The 24,097-nt window shown below is 42.2% G+C and overlaps 1 protein-coding gene across 1 annotated transcript; it reads right to left on the bottom strand.

The window, feature by feature from the left end:
* Positions 1 to 16,891: 16,891 nt before the first annotated feature.
* nat8l2 (N-acetyltransferase 8-like 2) lies at positions 16,892 to 19,380 on the bottom strand. Its single transcript, XM_060918439.1, has 2 exons — positions 19,371 to 19,380; positions 16,892 to 17,577 (listed from the first exon to the last, which is right to left on the bottom strand). Exons 1-2 carry the CDS (start codon positions 19,378 to 19,380, stop codon positions 16,892 to 16,894), a joined length of 696 nt encoding a protein of 231 aa, XP_060774422.1.
* Between the last annotated feature and the right edge of the window lie 4,717 nt (positions 19,381 to 24,097).

Genomic DNA, 24,097 nt, shown 5'->3' with positions numbered 1-24,097 from the left:
AACTAGTAACTATAACTAATTACTTTTTGAAAGTAACGTGCCCAACACTGGTCTTACCTGGCTCAGCTGCCCCACTGCCTTTGCGAGTACCTGCTGCATCATCCGAATCTTTTTTAAAATATTTATGCAGTGAGCCCCTGAGTCTCTTGGTTTCTTCCTCTCTTTTTTCTCTTTTCTTTTCTGTGCTCCTGACTTGTGCATGTTGGCAAATGGCACGCACCCTGATTGTCGAAGCGCTATGATCGAACGATGTCGTTTTTTTCCCCTTAATCAAAGAGTCAGACCAAACCATTTTTGCATTAGGGGTGGTAGGGGGTTCTTGACACCTTTTTCAAAGACAATAAAGGCAAAAGATCTAGAAATCATTTATTGAATGCAAATATAGCACATTTCTCCCCCAAATCAACACATTTTGAAATGAAATAAAATAATTGCAACTTCATGAGAGCCCAGTTCTGGCCCCCCCCCATTCCTGGGCCCGGGACAACATACCCGTTTGTCCCCCCCTGTCGGCGGGCCTGATTGTGAGTATGTATGTATGTATGCATGTACTTGGTCTTCCAATATGGCGCCCTAGCACAATCTCGCGGTACGGTGACGTCACGCGGTAGCCCTGGATAGAAGAGAAAATGGGGAAAAAAAGAAGAAAAAGACAGAAAACGCAAGAAATCTGCTGCTACTTTGTCCCAAAATATTGGCGCCATGTTCCAAAAAAGGGCCAAAATGGGTAAGGTGCTGAGTGCAGGACTTTTGTTTTTCTTTTGTTTACAACAGTAGTGGTAGATCGATCTGTCAGAGTGATCAGTGGGGGGTAGCGTCAGCCCGTCCATCAGTCTATGTGTGTCAGTGACACGCACACACAGAGATGAGTTAGGTGGCTCGATGGCTAGGTACTAGTAGCGTCGGACCTGGGGCTGCTTTTATTTTTTTTTTTTTCAGCTTGGGAAATTGGAGCTGTGGTGTGGTGTGAAGACAGTAAAATGCAAGACTTTAAGAGCACGTGTTTTTCAGTCGTCATGGTAACATGGCATCATGGTAACATGACACCCTGTCAGTGGTTTGGCATTTGGATCAGAGTGAAAAGAAACGTGTGCACTAGCTAAAAAATGAAAATGTTCAGACCAGTGTGTGTGAAAACACCCACTGTTGCTGTATTTGGGCAATTTTAAATTAATTGTCCTTATAGGGCTGTGCGATATTATTTCAATCTCAGGATTACTTGAAACATTTATCTCAATTAGAAATTATAAAGCATGGGCAGATCAAGAGTGTTCTGATGCCATAAACAACAACAGAGACAGACAATGAAGGAGAGCAACAACAGAGACAGACAATGAAAGAGAGCAACAACAGACAACTGAGGTGAGCAACAGAGACAGACAATGAAGTCACAGCACAGTTGTAGGAAGATAACAATAATAAGTTAGACAACAGAGAACTTATAACAAATAAAAAAATGTCTAAATTAGAAGATTTGAAGTGTGCTCGTGTATTTGGGGGGTACGGGAGTAGGGGGCCAGATGAAGTCCACTTTTGGGGAAAAAAGATCCCCCCCCTCCACAATGCTGGCTACGGGCCTGAGCTATGACTTGTGAATTGGTGGAACTTGAGAAAAAATATTGGAAACTGATTTAACTTGATTGCCAAAGTATGCTGTGCCTTGTGTAATTTATCGCCATCAATAGTTCCTTTTGATTAGAGTGATTTTACTTTGTCTATGAAAAAGAAATAGAATTAACATAAAAGAGTATGACTTGCTTAGTGATGTTTTTATTGCATGCTTTTAGACCATGTTTGTACTCTTTTTTTTGTCAAAGATCTTTATTATTTGAAATGTAAAGGTTTGTTGGGTTAATAATTTAAAAACAAGAATAATTAGAATATCAAAAGATGTTAAAAATATACTACTTATGTACATGTCCTTGCATTCTGGATTTGTATATGATCCAACATGGTGGTGGGTGCATATGGCATACTGTTTTTGTCACGTGGTTGCACACGAAGATTACAAAGCATCATGAGGTAATTAGGTCAGGTAAGCATCACCGCATACCACAGGTGGTTGGATCCTGAACCACTGGTCTGTTGGTTGAGCATGGCTATAGCCCATGTAACCACTAGCGGTAAAGTAAACAAATGCCCTGTGACCAATGCCAAGTGGTGCATGTGTATTTCTGACCAATGCACGTGCATCGGTTGCATCGGTCTGTAGCTGTTTCTGTACAGGACCAAGCTACATTCCAACCAGAGTATGACAACACAGCCGATATTTCCTCAAGTCAGTCTCGATTCTCTCATGAGCCTAGACTGGAGAAATTAACTGAAGATGATGACATTGAACACTTTCTCATTTCCTTCGAGAGAACTGTCACTGCTTGTTGATGGCGAAAATTGGACTGGGTTTTCCGCCTCATCCCATTGCTGACTGGTAAGGCTAGAGGTACCCATGTTCATATGGTTGTTGATTCACTTGAGTAAGAAAAGGTAAAGGCTGCCATATTGCAAAAATATGACATTAACCCAGAGTCCTAAAGACAGCGATTCCACTCCCTATTGAGCCTGGTGAGGTGAGAGCCCCAAGGAACTCTATGTGAGGCTGAAAGAGCTGAATGGGAAGTAGATTCAACCAAAAGGTAAAACAGTGCATGAAATTGGTGAAATAATTCTGGTACAGTATTTGAAAATGGTGTCCCTTGAGCTTCAGGTGTGGATAAAGGAGCATAATCTTAAATCTGCTGTGGAAGCTGCTGCCCTTGCTGCTGTGTTTGTTGCTGCCTGGAAGAGGAGCCAGCCATGGGGTAACACTGCCTGGAAGGGTGCTAAGGATGCTTGTAGGCCACCACCTTCTCAATTCCACCAGAGGTTGGCAACAGGTGTGGGTAAACCCTCTATATGGGAACACCAGCAAGCAAATGCATCATCAAAACCAGCTAACAAAACCCCTGTGTGTTATCTTTGTGGGCAAGAAGGCCACACCAAGCTCATGTGTCCTAAAAACCTAGCAAGGCCGACCCAAATGTGTTTTGTTCTATGTCAAAAGGTTGATTTGAAACCATAGTGTAACAAAGCAATGAAAATGACCACAGTGAAGATTAATGGGAAAACAATCAGAGCTTTAATAGATACTGGCAGCACCCAGACCCTTGTGCACACAGTATGTACCAGGCAATACCATTTGTATTTTTGAAACCATCCCAGTCTGCTGTGTACATGGCCTTACCCCACTGCCGACCTCTTTATTGAAGTGCAAGGGCAGCTCTATCTATTAAATGTTGGTGTGGCTGACAACTTGCCTTTCCCAGTAATCTTGAATGATGATTTGCCAGTGCTTTATTATTTGCTGAACCCAGTGCAAAGCTGTTATTTTGCTGTGAGAAGGGCTCAATCTAAACATGTAGATGAGCACTCCTCAACTCTCAGTGCCTTGCCCTTCTATGATGTTGAGCTAGAGACACAACCCGGAAAGTCTCAAAAGCCACACAGTCAGAGATGCCAGGAGAAATTTAAACATACTTCAGTAAAACCACCAACTGAGGCTGCTCCAGATGTGCCCTTGGGATTTCAAATAGCTACCAACATAATCCAAATGCAGCAAGATGACCCAACCTTGTCATCTCTTTTGTTGAGAACTAGAGAGAGGGAGTCTGAGGTAGAAGTGGATAACAGGAAGGAGGATAATACAGTAAGGTTCTGTATTGACTTCAAGTAACTTAACTCTGTGTTAAAGTTTGACTCCTACCCAACACTCCGAATTGATGACCTCACTGAGCACCTGGGGAAGGCAAAGTATATGACCACTACTGGCCTTTGTAAAGGCTACTGGCAGGTGCCCCATCACCCAGCAGTCTCAGGAGCTGATGGTCTTTCACATACCTTGGAGGTTGTTTGAGTACACTGTCCTACCATTTGGTCCGCACAGTGCCCCTGCAACCTTCCAAAGACTGATGGACCAGGTACTCTGTGAGCTCTCCGATCATGCATATGCATATCTTGATGACACTGTTACAGTGGCATCAGGAAGGAGTATGTGGAATATCTTGGATAAGTCCTGGATGCCAACGTTCTGCAGGCCTCACAATTAATCCAGCAAAGTGTGTCCTGGCTAGAACTGAGACACATTACCTTGGTTTCACCACTGGAGGTGGAATGATAAGACCACCAGTTCACAAAGTCCATGCTATTGAATCATGTCCTCTTCCATAAACTAGGAAACAGCTTAGATCTTTCCTTGGGATGGCCAGTTTCTACCACCAGTTCATACCTAATTTTTCTGCTAAGGCTGCCACCCTCACAGATATGAGTAGCTCACGGTGCCCAAACCAGGTCCACTGGACTACGGAGACAGTGGCAGCTTTCCATGACATTCAAAGATCATTGAGTAAGGACTCAGTGCTTCACAGCCCAGATTTCAATCAGAAATTCATTCTGCAGACAGATGCTTCTGAGAGGGGTATTGGAGCTGTGCTCCTACAGGGACCACCAGAGGACCAACATCCTGTGGCCTACATCAGTCACAAGCTCTTCCCCAGGGAGGTACGTTATGTGACAGTCGAGAAGGAAGCCTTGGTGATTAAGTGGGTGTTGGACTCCAAGTACTATCTTCTGGGGAGGAAGTTTAGCCTGCAGACTGATCATAAAGCTCTTCAATGGTTGAAGAGGGTGAAAGACACCAACAGTAGAATCACCCAGTGGTACCTGGCTATGCAGCCTTATCAGTTCACCACATCCCTGGCAAAAACAACAGCCCGGTTGACTATCTCTCCCACTGTCCTAGTGAGGAATCTGAAAGGGGGGCTGTAATGGCTGCACCTCCACAACTGTATGAAAGTTGGTAACCCCCATGCATTAGCATATTTTAGTTTCTCAGACCTTAAAGGCGTCGTGCGGTAATTTCAGCAATCAGGCTATATCATGTGTCAAAATGTCGGGTTTGGTGGGTTATTCAAGCCCCTTGGTTTCCCGCGATCTCCGTGTCACGATGCGCCTGCTACAAGCATTTAAAGTTGACGCTCACAGCCAAATTTAGGCAGCCAGCCGTTAACTAGGTCAACTTATGTGTGACGTCATACCAGTAACCTCCCTTGGGTGATGCTGGCCTGTTGCCATGTTTTCTCTATAGCGTGCATTTACCAGAGTTGTTTACATTGCGGATTTTGTGGATTGTGTATTCAGTTTGTGGATAGTTTTGAACACACAAAACACTATGAAATGATGTATTAATATTCTGTGATACAAAATGCCTAATCGGTGTATTGTGTTTGGCTGTAACAACGAACACTGAACACTATTTGTGACTGTTGTTATCAATGGATCTGATTTCAAGGTCATGGCTAGGTATTGATAGAAAAAAAATATTTTTTTAAAAACACATGTTTTAAGTGTTTCTATGTATCAATCATTAATTGTACAAAATGATTTTCATACATTTATTTATTTGTCATATCTTTCTTTGTCACATGAAGTGTTGTCTTGATAACATATGTGGCACATAATTTTAGCAAATGGATGACAGAAGATTAATTGAAAGATTTATGCCACAGAGCTGCCTTTAACTAATAATTATCACTTATTACTGACGATTGTACGTTTACTAAACAATACAATACAAAGCTCAATACTCCCAGCCTATAACATACTGAATATCAAGTTAAAATCCACCGCAATAAAAGGAAAATGATGAGAACTGGAATATCAAGGGGTCTACTGTATCAGAAGGCCCACTGCATTTCGCGAGATCGCAAGCTGTCAAGTTGCTAGAATTCAATCTTTCTAGCTATACTTTCACCCCCTACAGCTAACAGTATTACACATAATCATAGATTAATCACACAGCATTCTAATTCCAGTGAAAATGGTCTTTAAAAATACACACAAGTAGTGATTTAGTCAGAGAAACCAACCCAAACAAGTCTTCAAGTCACCGGTCTTCATTCTCGTCTTCGTTTCTGTCGTCGTCAGAACTGTCCTCATTTTCTTCTGAAGATGAGCGCTCAGGTTCAAATCTGTAAGGTTGGATACCACCAGGACATTCAGCTGTCAAAATCTCTACTTGTGGGCCATTTTCTTCTTCTGTATCGGTAAAATCAAAGCTAATTTCCTCAGCATCGCTCCTATTTTCTGGTGTGTCCGCCATTGCAACTGCACCGAGTGGTTACTGGTATGACGTCACGCAGCTGTTCCATTGACCGAGAGGGGGCGCTGCGAACGCGGGAAATTTCAAGTGATGGGCATGACCAAATAAGGACCGATTACAACCGCGGGAAGCTTTTGAAAAATTGATGGTCAATTTATTTCGAATCTCGAAAGCATTCTGGTGCAGAATAATGCGACTTTTATCGCCACTGCGTGACGCCTTTAATACTTTCACACCCATATTATATACACCAACACATAAATCAAGACACATAGTCCTTAATTTCATATGACATATCCATGATTTATTTAGTTTGAAAATACATAAATTCTATCCATAGTGTGAACATTTAGTTAATTTATGTATATTCAACATCATGTTAATTGATCCTAGGTTCTAATTCCCTTTTCTGTTTTACTGGTGCTGGGGGGTTCTGGGACTGAGGTCATCTGGCAGGATCTGGCAAAAGGCTGAACCCTGGGAGGAGTGGCCTTAAATGCAGGAAGAAGCAATTGGGCCCTATCATGTTCCTGCTGCATCAGAGGGGGATCGGAGATCATTTAGTTCAGATTTTGTGTATTTTTTTAGGCTTCAGTTGATAGTAGAGAGAACTTGTTTGATTAATAAGATGGTTCATGTAAGTTACAGGCCAGCTGTCCTATTTTGTTTCTTCTGTAGTTAGTTAATGTGTCTTGAGTTACTGTATGTCACCCCCTTTGTTTGTCACTGGTCTGATCAGCCAGTATATATGTTGCCTTTGTTTTGTCTTTATTAGGTCAGTTCATTTTTGTTAGGCCAGATGATTTGTTAGTTTGTTAAGTTAGTTTGTTAAATTAGTTTGTTATCATAGCCTGAGTTCAGTTCTGTTTCTTTGACCTCTTTTATGAGCCCAGAACTTTATTGCTTGTTTTTGTAAGTCGATTTTTCTTATTGGGTAAATAAAACCTTATTTTAAAAAAAATCCACTTCAGACTCCTCCTGCCTTTCAAGCTCGATCCATTACAGATCATGAAGTATGGGATCACTGGTGCACTGAATGCACTGATGACTGCTTCATTCCACTTAAAGTAATAGAGACACCTAAATGAATTCACTCTTCCTTATGACTCCAGGAAAATAAAGATAGTTATGATAATTTTCACCCACAATGCGTTTGTGAATAATAAGCCTTTGATAATAAAAAAAGTGAAAAAGAATACCAAAGCGGCATGATCAAGTAGACGGGAACTGCGGCGCCTTGTTGTGACGTAGATTGGGGAAGCTCCAAAAACCAGGACTTGCATCTGAAACCAGGACTTTTAAACATCATTTTCCATCACTACCAAAGGAATACAGAACAAGCCCAGCCGCATAATAACATGGCAGTTTATTTACAAATATTATGGTATTAATGTAGTATTCCTTTGTGGTACTTCACAATACTGAAAAGGTTTTAAATTATTACTGAGACCTAAATAATTTCACTCTTCTCGATGACTGAAAATAAAGCAATCTGGCAGGCAGATGGCGCACTATTGTACACATACTCCATTACTCCAGAGTGTTGAAAATGCTTGAAAACTATGACAAACACAGGCTTGAACAGTAGGTAGGTACTTTTAGGTAGCTAGAAAAATATTTAATTTTAGCCTTCAGGTAATGGAACAAGTAGAGTAGATCTAGAATAGAATGCCTTTATTGTCACTATACACATGTACAATGAGATTAAAGCATCTCCAATAACAGTGCAAAACAGCATGGAGAGAGAGAGAGAGAGAGAGAGAGAGAGGAAGGGGGAGGAAAAAAAAGGGGGGGGGGGGGGGGGGGAGTGTGTCAGGGGGGTAAGGTGCACAGTCCTGAGGTGTATGTGTTGTGTTACACATTATGGAGAGAGGTATTGCTCATTGCACATATAAAATTATTGCACAGAGAGAGTCACAAATTATTGCACGAGAGATTCACATTATAAAATAAAATATTACACATTTATGAAGTATTGCAAGGTAAGGTAGGTGCACAGACTTGAGGTATGTGTAAGGTGCACAGTCCTGAGGTGTATGTGTTGTGTGTAAGGTGCACAGTCCTGAGGTGCATGTGCTGTATGTAAGGTGCACCAGTCCTGAGGTGAGGTGAATGTGTTGTGTTTCACATTATGGAGTGAGGTATTGCACATTATAAAAGTATTGCACATAGAGATTCCCTTATAAAGTACTGCACATTATAAATTATTGCACAAGGAGAGTCACATAGTAAAATAAATAGACTATAAAGTCAGAGCATATCCAAGTTCAGGGCGGTTATGGCTTTTGGAAAGAAGCTGTTTTTGAATCGGTTTGTCCAGATGCACCTGTAGCGCCTCCCTGAGTGCTGCTGAGATGTTTCAAAGCGAGCAAAGAAGCGATTTAGCTCCTCTGCTAGCGGCGCAGTCCAGTCTCCTGTTGGCACATCACAGTCTCTGAAGTTTGTGATATCCTGAATGCCCTGCCACACCTCCCGTGTGTTATTGCTGGACAGGTGGGATTCTATGCGCAGCCTGTGGTCCGCCTTGGCTTTAATTATTCCTCTTTTCAGATCAGCTCGAGCAGCTCTGTACAGAGCTCTATCACCTGACCTGAAGGCAGCATCGCGAGCCCTGAGGAGTGAGCGGACCTGGCTGGTCATCCAGGGTTTCTGGTTTGGGAAGACCCGGATGTTTTTATCCACCGTCACATTCTCGATGCAGAACTTGATATAGTCCAGCACTGTTCCTGTGAATGTCTCCAGCTCCTGGTGTTCAAATAAGTCCCAATCTGTCTGATTAAAGGAGTCCTGTAGTTTGGAGAGTGCATTGTCAGGCCAGGTTGTGATAGTCCTTGTGGTGGGCCTGGCTCTGCGTCTGAGGGGGGTGTAGGCTGGGGAGAGCAGGAGGGAAAGATGGTCTGACTTAACGGTGTTCAGCAGGAGAGAGAGCACTGTGTTTACACTGGCGTCAGGTGGAATGTACACAGCTGTGACAATCACCACAGTTAGCTCTCTCAGTAGAAAAAAAGGCTGGCATCTTACAGACATGTACTCGAGGTCTGGGGAACAGTGTTTATCTATAATTGTTCCGTTGTTACACCAACTGTCATGCACATAAATACAGAGCCCCCCTCCTCTACTCTTACCGGAGTTCTCATTTCTATCCCAGTGGAGCAGAGTGCGGCCTGCTAGCTGCAAGCTAGCATCGGGTATTTCCGGATGAAGCCAGGTTTCTGTGATAATTAAAACACAGCAGTCCCGAACATAGCGATTTCCAGCGAGTTGTAATTCCAGATCATCCGTTTTATGTATCAGGAATCTAGCATTGGAGAGATACAGGCTCGGTAGAGGTGGCTTGTGTGGTTGTTTTCTTAGCCTTAGCATAGCACCGGACCTGCAGCCCCGCTTCTGCTTCCTCTCCCTCCTCCGTCTGCGCCGCCTCCTAGACCCGACAACAATCCACGGAGAGCCCGGCAGTCTCGCTATGTCATCTGGAATGTTATGCATGAAGAGAAAGTCGCTCGAAACAGATATCTGGTGTTGGTCACCGATGGCTAAAAGTGTCTGGCGGGTGTACTGGATGTTCGCAGAACCAATGGTGCACAAACAAGCAAGAAAGAAATACAAAAACAAACAAAAAAAAAAGAGCACTGAAAAGGAGAGCCGTAAGCCGCTGCGACCACATGCGCCGCCATCTTAACATATACACATAAGCGACATATCTCTGTGCCACGCTGTGCTTTTGGGAGGTTGGTAGGCAATTGCCGAATTGGAACAAAAACAATTTTATCTTGGCCCGAGTTATAACTTATTGACAGGAATTACTATTATACTAGCAATTACGTCACTAAAAGATTCTAACACTAACACTCTTCTGGTACACTGGCTGCAGTCTAGTGACTACTTTCCACTGCAATTGTCTACACTATGTCACACCTGTGTGCTGTGGTGTGCGCATCAGACTGACTCTCGGGTGCGCTGTAAACAACTCACACCTGCATAAGCTTAAAGTGCAATCAGCACACCTATATTAGGACCTGGAAAACATTCACAGATCGTGAAGTATTGTATTGCTAACACATTACCGAGCTTTATTTCCTGTTTGCTTCTCTTGGTTTCCGAGCCTTGATTTCCTGTTTCTTGTATTTGTTTCCTGCCTAGCCTTTGATCATCTGTTTGTGTCTCGCTTGACCTATTGCCTGTTTCACCATTTCTTGATTTATCCTTGCCGATTTGGATTGTTTGCCTGTTTTCACTTTTCTTAATAATAAACTAATCTTCTGCACTTACATCCATCTCCCGCTCATTCCTGACAGAATACTTCACCCACCTGACACACTAAGTGACATATCTCTGTGCCACGCTGTGCTTTTGGGAGGTTGGTAGGCAATTGCCGAATTGGAACAAAAACAATTTTATCTTGGCCCGAGTTATAACTTATTGACAGGAATTACTATTATACTAGCAATTACGTCAGTAAAAGATTCTAACAACAGCTGGTACTGGTAAATATTAATGTAAACAAAAACAGGTGGTCTGTTACAATCATCCCTCCACCATGTCCACTTGTCAGCTTGCCGAGATCTGAGTGGCAGTCACTCACCTCATTGTGGTTGTCAATGTGACAGTCATGTTACAGCTCAAACCGACAGGGCTCTATCCCAAGCCCTACGTTCTCCCTCTCCTCCTCTCCAACCTCCTCTTTCCCAACTAACTCCTCTTCATCCCCATCATGCAAGACATGTGCTGCGTCCAAAAATCACTCACTATATAGTGGACTATATAGTGAGTTTGACATTTTGTAGTACTGTCCGAATTTATAGTGAGAATTATTACACCCTATATAGTGGACTCATAGGCAGCGTCAAAGAAGAAAGTATTCAGCCTTGATTTAAAAGAACTGAAAGATGCATCAGACACAAAGTACTTTGTATTTATTAATGTGGGAAATATGCTCAGTATAATATGTATTTATCACAAAAATACATGCATGTATTTCTCATTATCTCGAGCCACTTTATCCTGTTCTACAGGGTCACAGGCAAGCTGGGGCCTATCCCAGCTGACTACGGAAGAAAGGCGGGGTACACCCTGGACAAGTCGCCAGGTCATCACAGGGCTGACACATAGACACAGACAACCATTCATACCTACAGTCAATTTAGAGTCACCAGTTAACCTAACCTGCATGTCTTTGGACTGTGGGGGAAACCCACACGGACACAGGGAGAACATGCAAACTCCACACAGAAAGGCCCTCGCCGGCCACGGGGCTCGAACCCGGACCTTCTTGCTGTGAGGCGACAGCGCTAACCACTACACCACCATGCCGCCTGCATGTATTTATTATTTTGAAAACCCACCAGCTGACTGATCTGACACGTTTGAATTGTGCGACAGTAATGACGTAAATAACGGTGCCAGAGAGTAGTGTCTGAAAGTGTTTTTTCATTTTGCCAATGAGCTCACTATATAGTCCTCTATCTAGAATTCCCTAGACAGTGCCTAGAGAGTAGTGAATGAGTGAGTGATTTGGGACACAGCTCATAGCTCACAGCTCATGTTCTGTCATGAAAACATGTTCTGTTCGCGCACCTTCCAGGCAGGGGTTCCCCAATCTATGTCATTTCCGGTTTAGGCCATTCTCGCTGGAAGGGAAGGGAATTCCAGGCATCGCTTCGCGACGGGAGGTTTAAAATGTTTCATTTTGTTGAGTTTTCATCTCAACACCTTACGATTACATCAAAAATTGAAAGTTTTTGTTAAAATCTATAAAATGACACCAAGGAGACCTGTTCATGTCAGTATCACTTTAAGATTGTTGGGCTTTCCTCTGAGCAGGAACACAAGTAGCCACTGAGATAAATTCTGAAATAAATGTTCTATACAAGTTCATATATATTAGGAATCATTGCACTTCTTTACGCTATGAGGTTGAAACCATGATGAAACTGCTTGAACATCTATGGTGCATCCTAGAAAGGAAACTGAAGGCTGATGAAATTCAAATTTTCCAGTTTGACATACAGATGATTGTCTAGGAGCTTTTTTGAGATCATGCTTCACAAGCTCAAACCCTGAGGAGGAGTAGATAACGATTTTATGCATGACAAAATGGTTCGGCAACTCATGGAGCACCACATGGATTTTGAGAAAGCTTGGTTGTCATGACAATGATCATCTCACTATGGAGCACACCAGTGTGTATAGTGAAAGGGACAGTGGTTGATATGATCTTACCTCTATGTGAGGGACCTTTGTGTAGGGTTTGGGTGGTCACATGACTCTTTAAGGAACCCAGGGGAATTTCTAAGAGCACCATATCATACATTCTGGTAACAAGCACTTGCACAGTTTCTGGAGTGTAGAACCAGCAAGTGATGAAGTGAAAGGACAGAGGTTGCATGACCTCTGCTGGCAGGGAGAAGAAATGTGTAGACCTACATATTATAGTTAGCTCAGCTGTCATTATGGGAGATAGACAACATCAGTGTACTTTATCATCTGACATAGTTCACTGACATTTTGGGTTAATCTCATAGTTATTAAGTTAATATTCCTTAACAGTGCTAATAACTGTGTTAAACTCAAGAGCACTACATAAAATTGAGATAAATTGCCGTTTTTCACCCCCAGTGTGACAAGCGGGTGCATGACCAGTGCCGCTTGCATGGCTGCAGGAGCGGATGGCTGCTTGCTTGCACTGGGTTACCTCTACCTCCTCCCCTCCCCTACTATCCCCTTACCCCCACCCCTGATTGCCCCCTCCTTCCCCCCAAGTCCCATGTTTTAAAGTGTACTTGTGTTATTGTGTGCTTGTGCGGAGGTTTTTAAATGCTCCCACACTGTACTCCTCATAGGAGTATAGTGTGGGGGGGGTTCTTTTTCCCCCTCATCTTTCCTCATGTTACTATTGTGTTTCTTTTTCTTTTATCCCTGTCTTCCTGTCCTGTTCCCCCTCTGTAAGGACAGGTTGATGGTCAATTTCACTGGAAACAGTGACAAAGGGTTCATTCATTCATTCAAAATCTCTTCTTAATATTTTAAATTATATTTCCTGATGTTTTACAATGGGACAGTGTACAGGGTTCATCCAAAACAACACTGAAGCTCTTTTTTTGATAGCCAGCTCAAGTTTAACTACATCATACAATGACGAGACAAACCTTCTGTACCCTTTGAAGTTTTTCCATTTTTATTGTGTAACTCCATGGAACCAGACGCTTATTAATACAGTGTACTCAAAGTGAAATTATTCATGTTTTAATTAATCAGAACACAAGTGAAAACAAACAAAAAACAGTTGATTGGAAAATATTTGCCCTTTGCTTTGGCACACCTAAATTATTTCAGAACTATACAGCATTCTTGGTAGTGATGTTTTGATTGTGTCATCCAGCACATAGGAAGGCAAATGAGGGAATTTAAAAGGCATTATAAATGTAAAGGCAGTTCAGTGGCTGATATAGGTCAAAAAGTAGCGCCGGTTTAGAAGGGATTTGAAATATGGACAGGTGGACCATAGGGACTGAAACTGACCCCAAGGTTTCCAGTTCCCATTCTAGTGTCTTCTGTAGTGATTGTGTATGGAGACAGACAGGCCATTCTGAGTATTTTGGACACTGAGTAGAACACATTCAATGTCCAGTAAGGGCCAAGTCAGAGAGATTTTTTTCTTTTAAATTTAAGGGTAATGGAGGAAAAGTTCAATGTGTAACACTGAAAGCTAGGGCTGTAACAATATGCGTATCGAAATCGAGATACGCAGAGCCACGATCCGTGTCGAGATACAAGAAGGCAGAATCGCAGTACACCCTTTCAAACTTCTCCTCAGCCCAAAAACAGAGGCGCTTCCAAACTTCAATTTATGAATACTTTACTTTTTATTTAAATTACATTTTAAACTTACTTAAATTACTTTTATTTTTTATATCTATTAGCAAGTCGTTTTTTCGCCGACCTGCGACAATCTTCTGCGAGTCACGCAACGTCCACACTCGCCACTGGCAACCATATGGCGTCCTTGGCCACCAGCAGTGTTGCCAGGTACTGCTGACGTTTTCCAGCCCAAAATATGTTCAAAACCCGCCAAAATGCACTTAAAACCGCCCAATCTGGCAACACTGACCACCAGCCCATTCGTTTCTTTTAAGCGGTCGCCATTCTGGTTGCGACGCGGGGAGCGAATCTGTAAACAAGCAGCTCATTGGCTGGCTAAGTGTGCCACAAGCCAATCACAATCACCGACAAAGCTGCCTTGACCGGAAAGGCATGTCTGCTTGGGTGTGTAGGTATCATGCCGCCATTTTGTCACCAAGAACTACAACTCCCAGTCCTCTTCCACGTGACCTACATCACGCGTGGGCGGGATCATCTACGCCAGTCCGCCATGCGCGCATAAGTCCAGGCGGAAGCTCCGCTCTTTGTCTCTCGTGTCCGGATTCCAAGGAATCTAGACGCACAAAAGAGATGCTCTCAAACCCGAAAACACTTCCTTCTTGCAAGATTCACCATCCAGCGCGTTCTGTGCTTAACCACTGGCCAAGGTAAAAGTCCAGAATAGCGCGATCTTTAAACTCAACCTGAGTTACAACCGGTTTATTCGTATTAGAAGTGACGTCACGACTGCAGCTCAAACGCAGTTTTAATTTGTAATTAGGAGCGACCAGAATTCCTCCTGATTGAAGTTCTGTGCACATTAATCAGAGACTTTCCTTTCATCACGAACGACGCGTCGGATCAAGAGAAGTTCTCTGTCCACGGAATCGACTCACGTGCTTCATGAACAGCGAAGCTCTGCAACGGCGAACATCATCTCAGAACTTTGCTAGAGGCAAGATATTGAGTAAAATATATTTGGGCATAATAATTAAGCTAGTTTTGGGAAGTTGCTTTATTGAAAGTGTGAATTTAAACCCAGGTTTATTCATTACACTATTAGACACGCAGCGTGTCGAACTGAATTGTTCTGTTTGTTTAATCTCATTTGTTTTAATAGGCTGTGCATGTCTCTCTCTCTTTCTCTTATTCTTCTTACTAACATAATTCTCTTAACACACATTTTGACCTTATTAAGATTTCAGTGAGTTTGGTGGGTGGCGCGGTGGCGTAGTGGTTAGCGCTGTCGCCTCACAGCAAGAAGGTCTGGGTTCGAGCCCCGTGGCCGGCGAGGGCCTTTCTGTGTGGAGTTTGCATGTTCTCCCCGTGTCCGCGTGGGTTTCCTCCGGGTGCTCCGGTTTCCCCCACAGTCCAAAGACATGCAGGTTAGGTTAACTGGTGACTCTAAATTGACCGTAGGTGTGAATGGTTGTCTGTGTCTATGTGTCAGCCCTGTGATGACCTGGCGACTTGTCCAGGGTGTACCCCGCCTTTCGCCCGTAGTCAGCTGGGATAGGCTCCAGCTTGCCTGCGACCCTGTAGAACAGGATAAAGCGGCTAGAGATAATGAGATGAGATGCGTGAGTTTGGTAATGTTATGAGTGTGGAATCCTTTTGTCACTGAGAAAACATGCTCAACAGGCCTGACACACTTTAGATAGCTTCCCTTTTGTCTTAGCTTAGCAACACGAAGCTAATCTGGGCCTACCTCGTGCTCAAACACATTTTGGTTAGCTATACAGAACTAGCCTTTTGTCTAAACACATGATCAAGCCCCTCCTCCACACTCAACATACCAAAACATCAGATAAGAACATTCCAAATTTTATAGCTCCCTCATACACACACACCTTGGCTCAGGCCTAGAGGCCTAACACACACACCTCTCACTGCTTGTATATATTGATTTATTATTTTTATATAATAAATTCATTTATTATCAAAGCTGTGTGTATTCATCTTGTTGGTGTGAACAATATCTGAAGTCCCCAATCGCAAAGAATTCAAAAAGGTGCAGATTTATGTAATATAGTAAGTGATTAATAATAATTTGGAAATATACCATAATCTAGCTGTTTGGTAATTTATCCAGGATTAATGGTATGATTCACTAAATGATTCATTGAACAATTCACTAAATGATTCACTGAATGATTCACTTCAAATGAGACTGATTCTATGGTATGATTCAATTCAAATGAGTCAAAGTAAACGATTCAATGGGATTGATTCATTTTAATTATTAACCTTCAAATTTAATGAGACTGATTTAATGAGATTGATCACTTAATTTCAATAATTAACTGATTGCACCCACAGGTGTTAGCGGCAGTTATGCATTTTAAGTGCAAGTGTAGCTCATTAACCATTATACATAGTGAGCACTGATACACTGCAGCAACAAGGTAGTACACTCTGTGACCGCTCATAACTAGAGAGAGTGCACAGCAAATTCCTCAGTGTTGAATTAACACTGAGTTAATTTGTGTCCAGTTGGACCTATATAAAACACTCTGGGTGTTAATTCAACACTGGGGATTTTGCTGTGTTTGAATGAAGAGAACGTAAAGTCCAGAGCGGACTAATCACCTCGCCTCCAGACAAACAGTTTACACCTGGATTGTATTCTGACTAGATTTTAACCAGTGCATTTTTACATGTAGTGAAATGCATCTCTGGCCAAACAGATTGAAATCTGATAATGAAAATAATCTCATTACATTCAAATTTCCTTGTTTTTAGTTATTTTATGTTTTACATGGCTGCCACATCAAAAATCAGGATTTAAAGGTGCCAACATTAGCAAAGTCTGGAATGGGATGTTCAAAAAGCACATATGCTTGTGATGGTCTGGTGTCCAAAAACCTTTAATTATAAAGTGTATATGGATGGATGGATAATTTAAAGGACTTTCTCCATTTTCAGAATGGTAACTCTGCTCAGCCTGATGATCCACCAAGGAACTTCATCGTGTGTGGAGGTTTCCATGAGTGTAAAGCCCATCTTAATGTAAAGGGCGATAGCTGCCCTCTGAACAGAGCTAGTTTCAAGCACAACCTTTGAGTAGCCGCGTTCTCTACAAAAGTCCACAGCTACTTTCCCCAGGCGTGACCCGAGACCAATGTTACGACACTTAGAAGAAACATACATTCGGAAAAGTGCTCCGTACTTTTGCCCGTGTCTATTTGGAATTTTTTTACCCTCTACAGCCACCATACCAACTATCTGGGATCGCCCGTTGACCTCAGCTTCTGCAACCCAGAAGCAGTTGTCTGGGTTTTTAATGTAGAAGCCTGTAATGTCCCGCATGTCTGTGCACAGCTTTAGTCGGACATACCCCATGAAGAACTCATAGCAGCAGTAAAACAACAGACCAATCCAGGATGCTCCAGCTAGCAGAGCCAGACCAAACGATTCTCCACTCAGTATATAGCCCACAATACAGCAGCACAGTGTCAGAGTAATGTGGAGAGGCTGGGAAATTGCAGAGGTGAATAAAGGAATAATGTGCTCCTGGGCTCCATCTTGAAATATTGTTTTCACTGCTTCAAAGTCTGAGGGCTGGAATCTCCTAATCACGACATGCACTGTGAGATCAGAAAGGAAAACAAAAAGAAAAAACACACAAATGTTAAATAATGTATTTAGATGCATTTCTTTCTTAAAAGGTAAAATCCACCAAAAGCAGCATGCATATTAGTCATAAAAATTAACGTCGTTGAGTGTTGTCCAAAAATGTATCTTATAATGGAATTATACATTGATTTTTTTTTAGTTCAAAATTCTTTCAACATCACACTGATTTATTTTTCCTTGAATATTTTCCTACATTTGCAACAATGCCATTCAACAACCTGTTGAGACTGGTGAAAAGAGAAATTAGCCCTTGCTTCATCTTGATCTAAAAAGAGTGATGCAGCACTGCTTTAATCCTTCAGTCTGTCCAGTTCTCGAACTCTCATCCGTGCACTCTTCTTAAACAGATCAGGCTTAAAAAGTTTCAACTTTCATGCAAAGATCACCGTCAAGGCCATTGCATGACTCATCTCATGGATCACCAACTAGCCAAGTGGAGTCTCAGCGCAACATTGTTGTACACTTTGCTGTAAATGTTGAATCCAACATTTGCTGTCTCCACTACTTCTACATTAGATTTCTGATTAATACAACACATCATTGGAAAATGGTGAATGAGAAAAGAAGTTAATGTACTTTTGTTTTTAGGTGCTAACTGTGGAATTTGTTTGCGAAAACTGTTTGAAATCAAAACTTGAATCTTTATAGCATAATAAAACAATTTTAGGTCAACTGCACTAGCAATGTGACGCCAGCATGGCACAGACCTAACTTTTCAACTTTCATAAATAACACCAGATAACAAATTAGCAACAGAATCACTATGGAAATGTTCAGAAAACATGTGTAAACTTCTGTTTAATGTGTTTCAGATGGAGTTTTCCTTTAATGGCAGGACAAAAGTGAATTTGTAGACTGCTCTCCCACATAGGGGTACCAAACGAATGTCTTAAGAATTTGAAGTAGTAAAAAATGGTCAAAACAAGGAATAAACATATAGTAGCACAAACATGCCACTTTATCGAGAGGAATTTACACTTGTACAATATCGTGTACAACAGTGTCTTGCAAAAGTATTCATCCCCCTTGGTGTTTGTCCCGTTTTGCAGAAACGGGACAAACACAAACACCAAGATGGAATTAAAATGGATTTTTGGAGGGTTAGCACCATTTGATTTACACAACATGCCTACCACTTTAAAGGTCAAAGTTATTTTATTGTGACACAAACAATAATTAAGATGAAAAACAGAAATCTGGAGTGTGCATAGGTATTCACCCCCAAAGTCAATACTTTGTAGAGCCACCTTTTGCTGGAATTACAGCTGCAAGTCTCTTAGGGTATGTCTCTATTAGCTGAGCACATTTAGCCACTGGCATTTTTGCCCATTCCTCAAGGCAAAACTGCTCCAACTCCTTCAAGTTAGATGGGTTGCGTTGGTGTACAGTAATCTTCAAGTTATGCCACAGATTTTCAATTGGATTGAGGTCTGGGCTTTGATTAGGCCATTCCAAGACATTTAAATGTTTCCCTTTAAACCACTCCAGTGTAGCTTTAGCAGTGTGTTTAGGGTCATTGTCCTGCTGGAACGTGAACCTTCATCCCAGTCTGAAACCTCTGACTGACTCAAACAGGTTTTCCTCCAGAATTGCCCTGTATTTAGTGCCATCCATCTTTCCTTCAGTCCTAACCAGCTTTCCTGTCCCTCCAGATGACAAAATATCCCCACAGCATGACACTGCCACCACCATGCTTCACTGTAGGAATGGTGTTCTCAGGGTGTTGGGTTTGCGCTGCACATACCATTTCCCATGAAGGGCAAAAAGATCAATTTTAGTCTCATTTGACCAGAGAATCTTCTGTGTGTTTGGGGAGTCTGCCACATATTAGGCAAACTCCAAACGTGATTTCTTAAGCAATCACTTTTTTCTGGCCACTCTTCCATAAAGCCCCGCTCTGTGGAGTGTACGGCTTAAAGTGGTCCTATGGACAGATACTCCCATCTCCGCTGTGGATCTTTGCAGCTCCTTCAGTGTTATCCTTGGTGTCTTTGTTGCATCTCTGATTAATGCCCTCCTTGCCCGGTCTGTGAGTTTTGGTGGGCGACCTTCTCTTGTCAGGTTTGTAGTGGTGCCATATTCTTTCCATTTTGCGATAATGGATTTAATGGTGCTCCGTGGGATATTCAAAGTTTGGGATATTTTTTATAACCCAACCCTGATCTGTACTTCTCCACAACTTTGTCTCTGACCTGTTTGGAGGCTCCTTGGTTTTCATGTTGCTTGCTTAGTAGTGTTGCAGAGTCAGGGTCCTTCCAGAACAGATTGATTTATACACACATCATGTGACACTTTGATTGCACACAGGTGGATCTTAATCAGAAATCAGAAACACTTTAATTGCCAGGTATGTGGGGACACACGAGGAATCTGACTTTGGTTCACTTACAGTGGTGCTTGAAAGTTTGTGAACCCTTTAGAATTTTCTACATTTCTGCATAAATATGACCTAAAACATCATCAGATTTTCACACAAGTCCTAAAAGTAGATAAAGAGAACCCAGTTAAACAAATGAGACAAAAATATTATACTTAGTCATTTATTTATTGTGGAAAATGATCCAATATTACATACCTGTGAGTGGCAAAAGTATGTGAACCTTTGCTTTCAGTATCTGGTGTGACCCCCCCTTGTGCAGCAATAACTGCAACTAAACGTTTCCGGTAACTGTTGATCAGTCCTGCACACCGGCTTGGAGGAATTTTAGCCCATTCCTCCGTACAGAACAGCTTCAACTCTGGGATGTTGGTGGGTTTCCTCACATGAACTGCTCGCTTCAGGTCCTTCCACAACATTTCGATTGGATTAAGGTCAGGACTTTGACTTGGCCATTCCAAAATATTAACTTTATTCTTCTTTAACCATTCTTTGGTAGAACGACTTGTGTGCTTAGGGTCGTTGTCTTGCTGCATGACCCACCTTCTCTTGAGATTCAGTTCATGGACAGATGTCCTGACATTTTCCTTTAGAATTTGCTGGTATAATTCAGAATTCATTGTTCCATCAATGATGGCAAGCCGTCCTGGCCCAGATGCAGCAAAACAGGCCCAAACCATGATACCATGAAAGCCATGCACACCATTGTTGTTCAGTGTTCTCCTGATGGTGGACTCATGAACATTAACATTAGCCAATGTGAGAGAGGCCTTCAGTTGCTTAGAAGTTACCCTGGGGTCCTTTGTGACCTCGCCGACTATTACACGCCTTGCTCTTGGAGTGATCTTTGTTGGTGGACCACTCCTGGGGAGGGTAACAATGGTCTTGAATTTCCTCCATTTGTACACAATCCGACTGTGGATTGGTGGAGTCCAAACTCTTTAGAGATGGTTTTGTAACCTTTTCTAGCCTGATGAGCATCAACAAAGCTTTGTCTGAAGTCCTCAGAAATCTCCCTTGTTCGTGCTATGATACACTTCCACAAACGTGTGTTGTGAAGATCAGACTTTGATAGATCCCTGTTCTTTAAATAAAACAGGGTGCCCACTCACACCTGATTGTCATCCCATTGATTGAAAACACCTGACTCTAATTTCACCTTCAAATTAACTGCTAATCCTAGAGGTTCACATACTTTTGCCACTCACAGATATGTAATATTGGATCATTTTCCTCAATACATAAATAACCAAGTATAATATTTTGTCTCATTTGTTTAACTGGGTTCTCTTGATCTACTTTTAGGACTTGTGTGAAAATCTGATGATGTTTTAGGTCATATTTATGCAGAAATATAGAAAATTCTAAAGGGTTCACAAACTTTCAAGCACCACTGTAGCTCTCATATGCCCCTTTTCCACCAAAGCAGTTCCAGGGCTGGTTCGGGGCCAGTGCTTAGTTTGGAACCGGGTTTTCTGTTTCCACTGACAAAGAACTGGCTCTGGGGCCAGAAAAAACGGTTCCAGGCTAGCACCAACTCTCTGCTGGGTCAGAGGAAAGAACCGCTTACGTCAGCGGGGGGGCGGAGTTGTTAAGACCAACAACAATAAGACCGCGAAAGATCGCCATTTTTAAGCGACGAGAAGCAGCAGCTGTACAAACGCGAAGTCATCCATTATTATTGTTGTTGCCGCTGCTACTTCTTCCGTGTTGTTTTTGCTTTGATATTCGCGCCAAGATTTATGTAAACGTAGCGCTGTAACTGACGCATACAGCGACGTAACTGACATATACAGTGACGTAATGACGTATACAGCGACGTAATGACGTGGCTCCGCTTAGCACCGCGAGCTATGGAAAAGCAAACTGGTTCTCAGCTGGCTCGCAAGTTGAACGAGTTGTGAACCAGCACTGGCCCTGAACCAGCCCTGGAACTGATTTGGTGGAAAAGGGGTAATAGTGAACCGGGGTCAAATTCCTCATGTGTGTGTCCACATACCTAGCAATTAAAGTGTTTCTGATTTCTGATTAAGATCCACCTGTGTGCAATCAAAGTGTCACATGATCTGTCACATGATGTCTGTATAAATCAACCTGTTCTGGAAGGACGGGTTGATTTATACCAGGGCTTTGAACCAGAAATTTTTTCCTATTGGTTCGTTCCGAACAGAAACGGAATTTTAACGTTTCCAGTTTTGGGTTCCACCATTAAATAGACATTCCCGAACCGGTTAGAACAAAAAAAATTTCGTTCCTGGAACGGTTAATTACGTTCCCTGTCAGCTGTTTAACAAATGGCTATAAAATTATGTCTCTGTCTCATCCAGCTTAAGCCAAATGTAGGCTAATTCTATTACAACCTTCATTAAATAAGACAAGAAATATTCAAAACTATTATTTCAGGGCGGCACGGTGGTGTAGTGGTTAGCGCTGTCGCCTCACAGCAAGAAGGTCCTGGGTTCGAGCCCCGGGGCCGGCGAGGGCCTTTCTGTGTGGAGTTTGCATGTTCTCCCCGTGTCCGCGTGGGTTTCCTCCGGGTGCTCCGGTTTCCCCCACAGTCCAAAGACATGCAGGTTAGGTTAACTGGTGACTCTAAATTGACTGTAGGTGTGAATGTGAGTGTGAATGGTTGTCTGTGTCTATGTGTCAGCCCTGTGATGACCTGGCGACTTGTCCAGGGTGTACCCCGCCTTTCGCCCGTAGTCAGCTGGGATAGGCTCCAGCTTGCCTGCGACCCTGTAGAAGGATAAAGCGGCTAGAGATAATGAGATGAGATTATTTCAAATGTTGGCGATTTGGATTCTCAGTATGTCTTCCCATCTACACAAACAGAAAAAGTGCCAAAAATGAAAGATAATTTGTTTAGTGTGTTACCAAAGGCTAGTCAGGCCCTATAGAGGGCTACCGCATGATGTCACCGCGCCGCGAGATTTTGTTAGGCACCATATTGGATGGATGGATGGATACATACGAGTGATTCCACGCTTATGGGTACTGAAATGGGGACATGAACTTATTTCTAAAAATTCACCTAAAACCATTTCTTTTTTTACCATCAGGTCACAAAACATGTAATCTTTAATGAATGATATGTTAAAAGATAACTTTAATTTTCTGAGATGTAATAAAAACATATTTATATGCCAAAGTCAAGCCTATGAGTTCCAAAATGATGTCTGTTACATTACTTCTGTTACGATTGTCCATCTCGCGTCTGTTACAAATTAATTACAATCTAGCTATATACCATGTTAATCTTATTGAAAGAATGTGTATGTTTATTCTACTACACATGTTTATTAATTATATTTGCTAAAACATCACCTTCCTATGTTTCAAAAAGTAATTCTACATTGTTAAAATTGAGAATATATATGTCCACAACACTTCTGTTACGTTCTGACTTTGGCATATAAATATGTTTTTATTACATCTCAGAAAATTAAAGTTATCTTTTAACATATCATTCATTAAAGATTACATGTTTTGTGACCTGATGGTAAAAAAAGAAATGGTTTTAGGTGAATTTTTAAAAATAAGTTCATGTCCCAATTTCAGTACCCATAAGCATGGAATCACTCATAAAACAAACTACACCTGAAATGTAGCCAGGGCCGGTTCTGCCCTAATCTGGACCCGGGTCCAACATCACGCAACCCCCGCGCAACCCCCCCCCCAAAAAAAAAGAAAAGTCACCATTTGTCCTACCTTAAAACTCATTTTGCATTTTCTGCCTCCTTTTTTGTATTTTCGACCCTCCGTTTATTTTCTTTCCTTTTCTGAAAACCCGATTTGTGTCCAGACATTTTGTTCTGCTACCAACCAACTAACTCGTCAGGTCTCGTCTCTCAAGCCCGTGATGATTCCTGTGGGAAGGGCAACAACTGATACATTTTTACAAACAGCCAATAGGGAGGTTGCAACGTTCAGGCTCTTCTTTGCTCAGACACTCAGTAATGCACTTACTCACTTATTATCACGTGGAGACGTGATAGTAGTCCACCTTCCCGCTCTCTCCATTCAGTCAGCGAACGTCACACAGGAAGTGAACCCCAGCGGGTCATAGAAACTTGCGCAGGAGAAGAATGACTTAT

This window comes from Neoarius graeffei, chromosome 4 (assembly GCF_027579695.1).
Source record: "Neoarius graeffei isolate fNeoGra1 chromosome 4, fNeoGra1.pri, whole genome shotgun sequence".
Taxonomy (NCBI): Eukaryota; Metazoa; Chordata; class Actinopteri; order Siluriformes; family Ariidae; genus Neoarius; species Neoarius graeffei.
The sequence above is the reverse complement of the archived record's forward strand: the minus strand, read 5'-3'. Positions and strand labels throughout refer to the sequence as shown.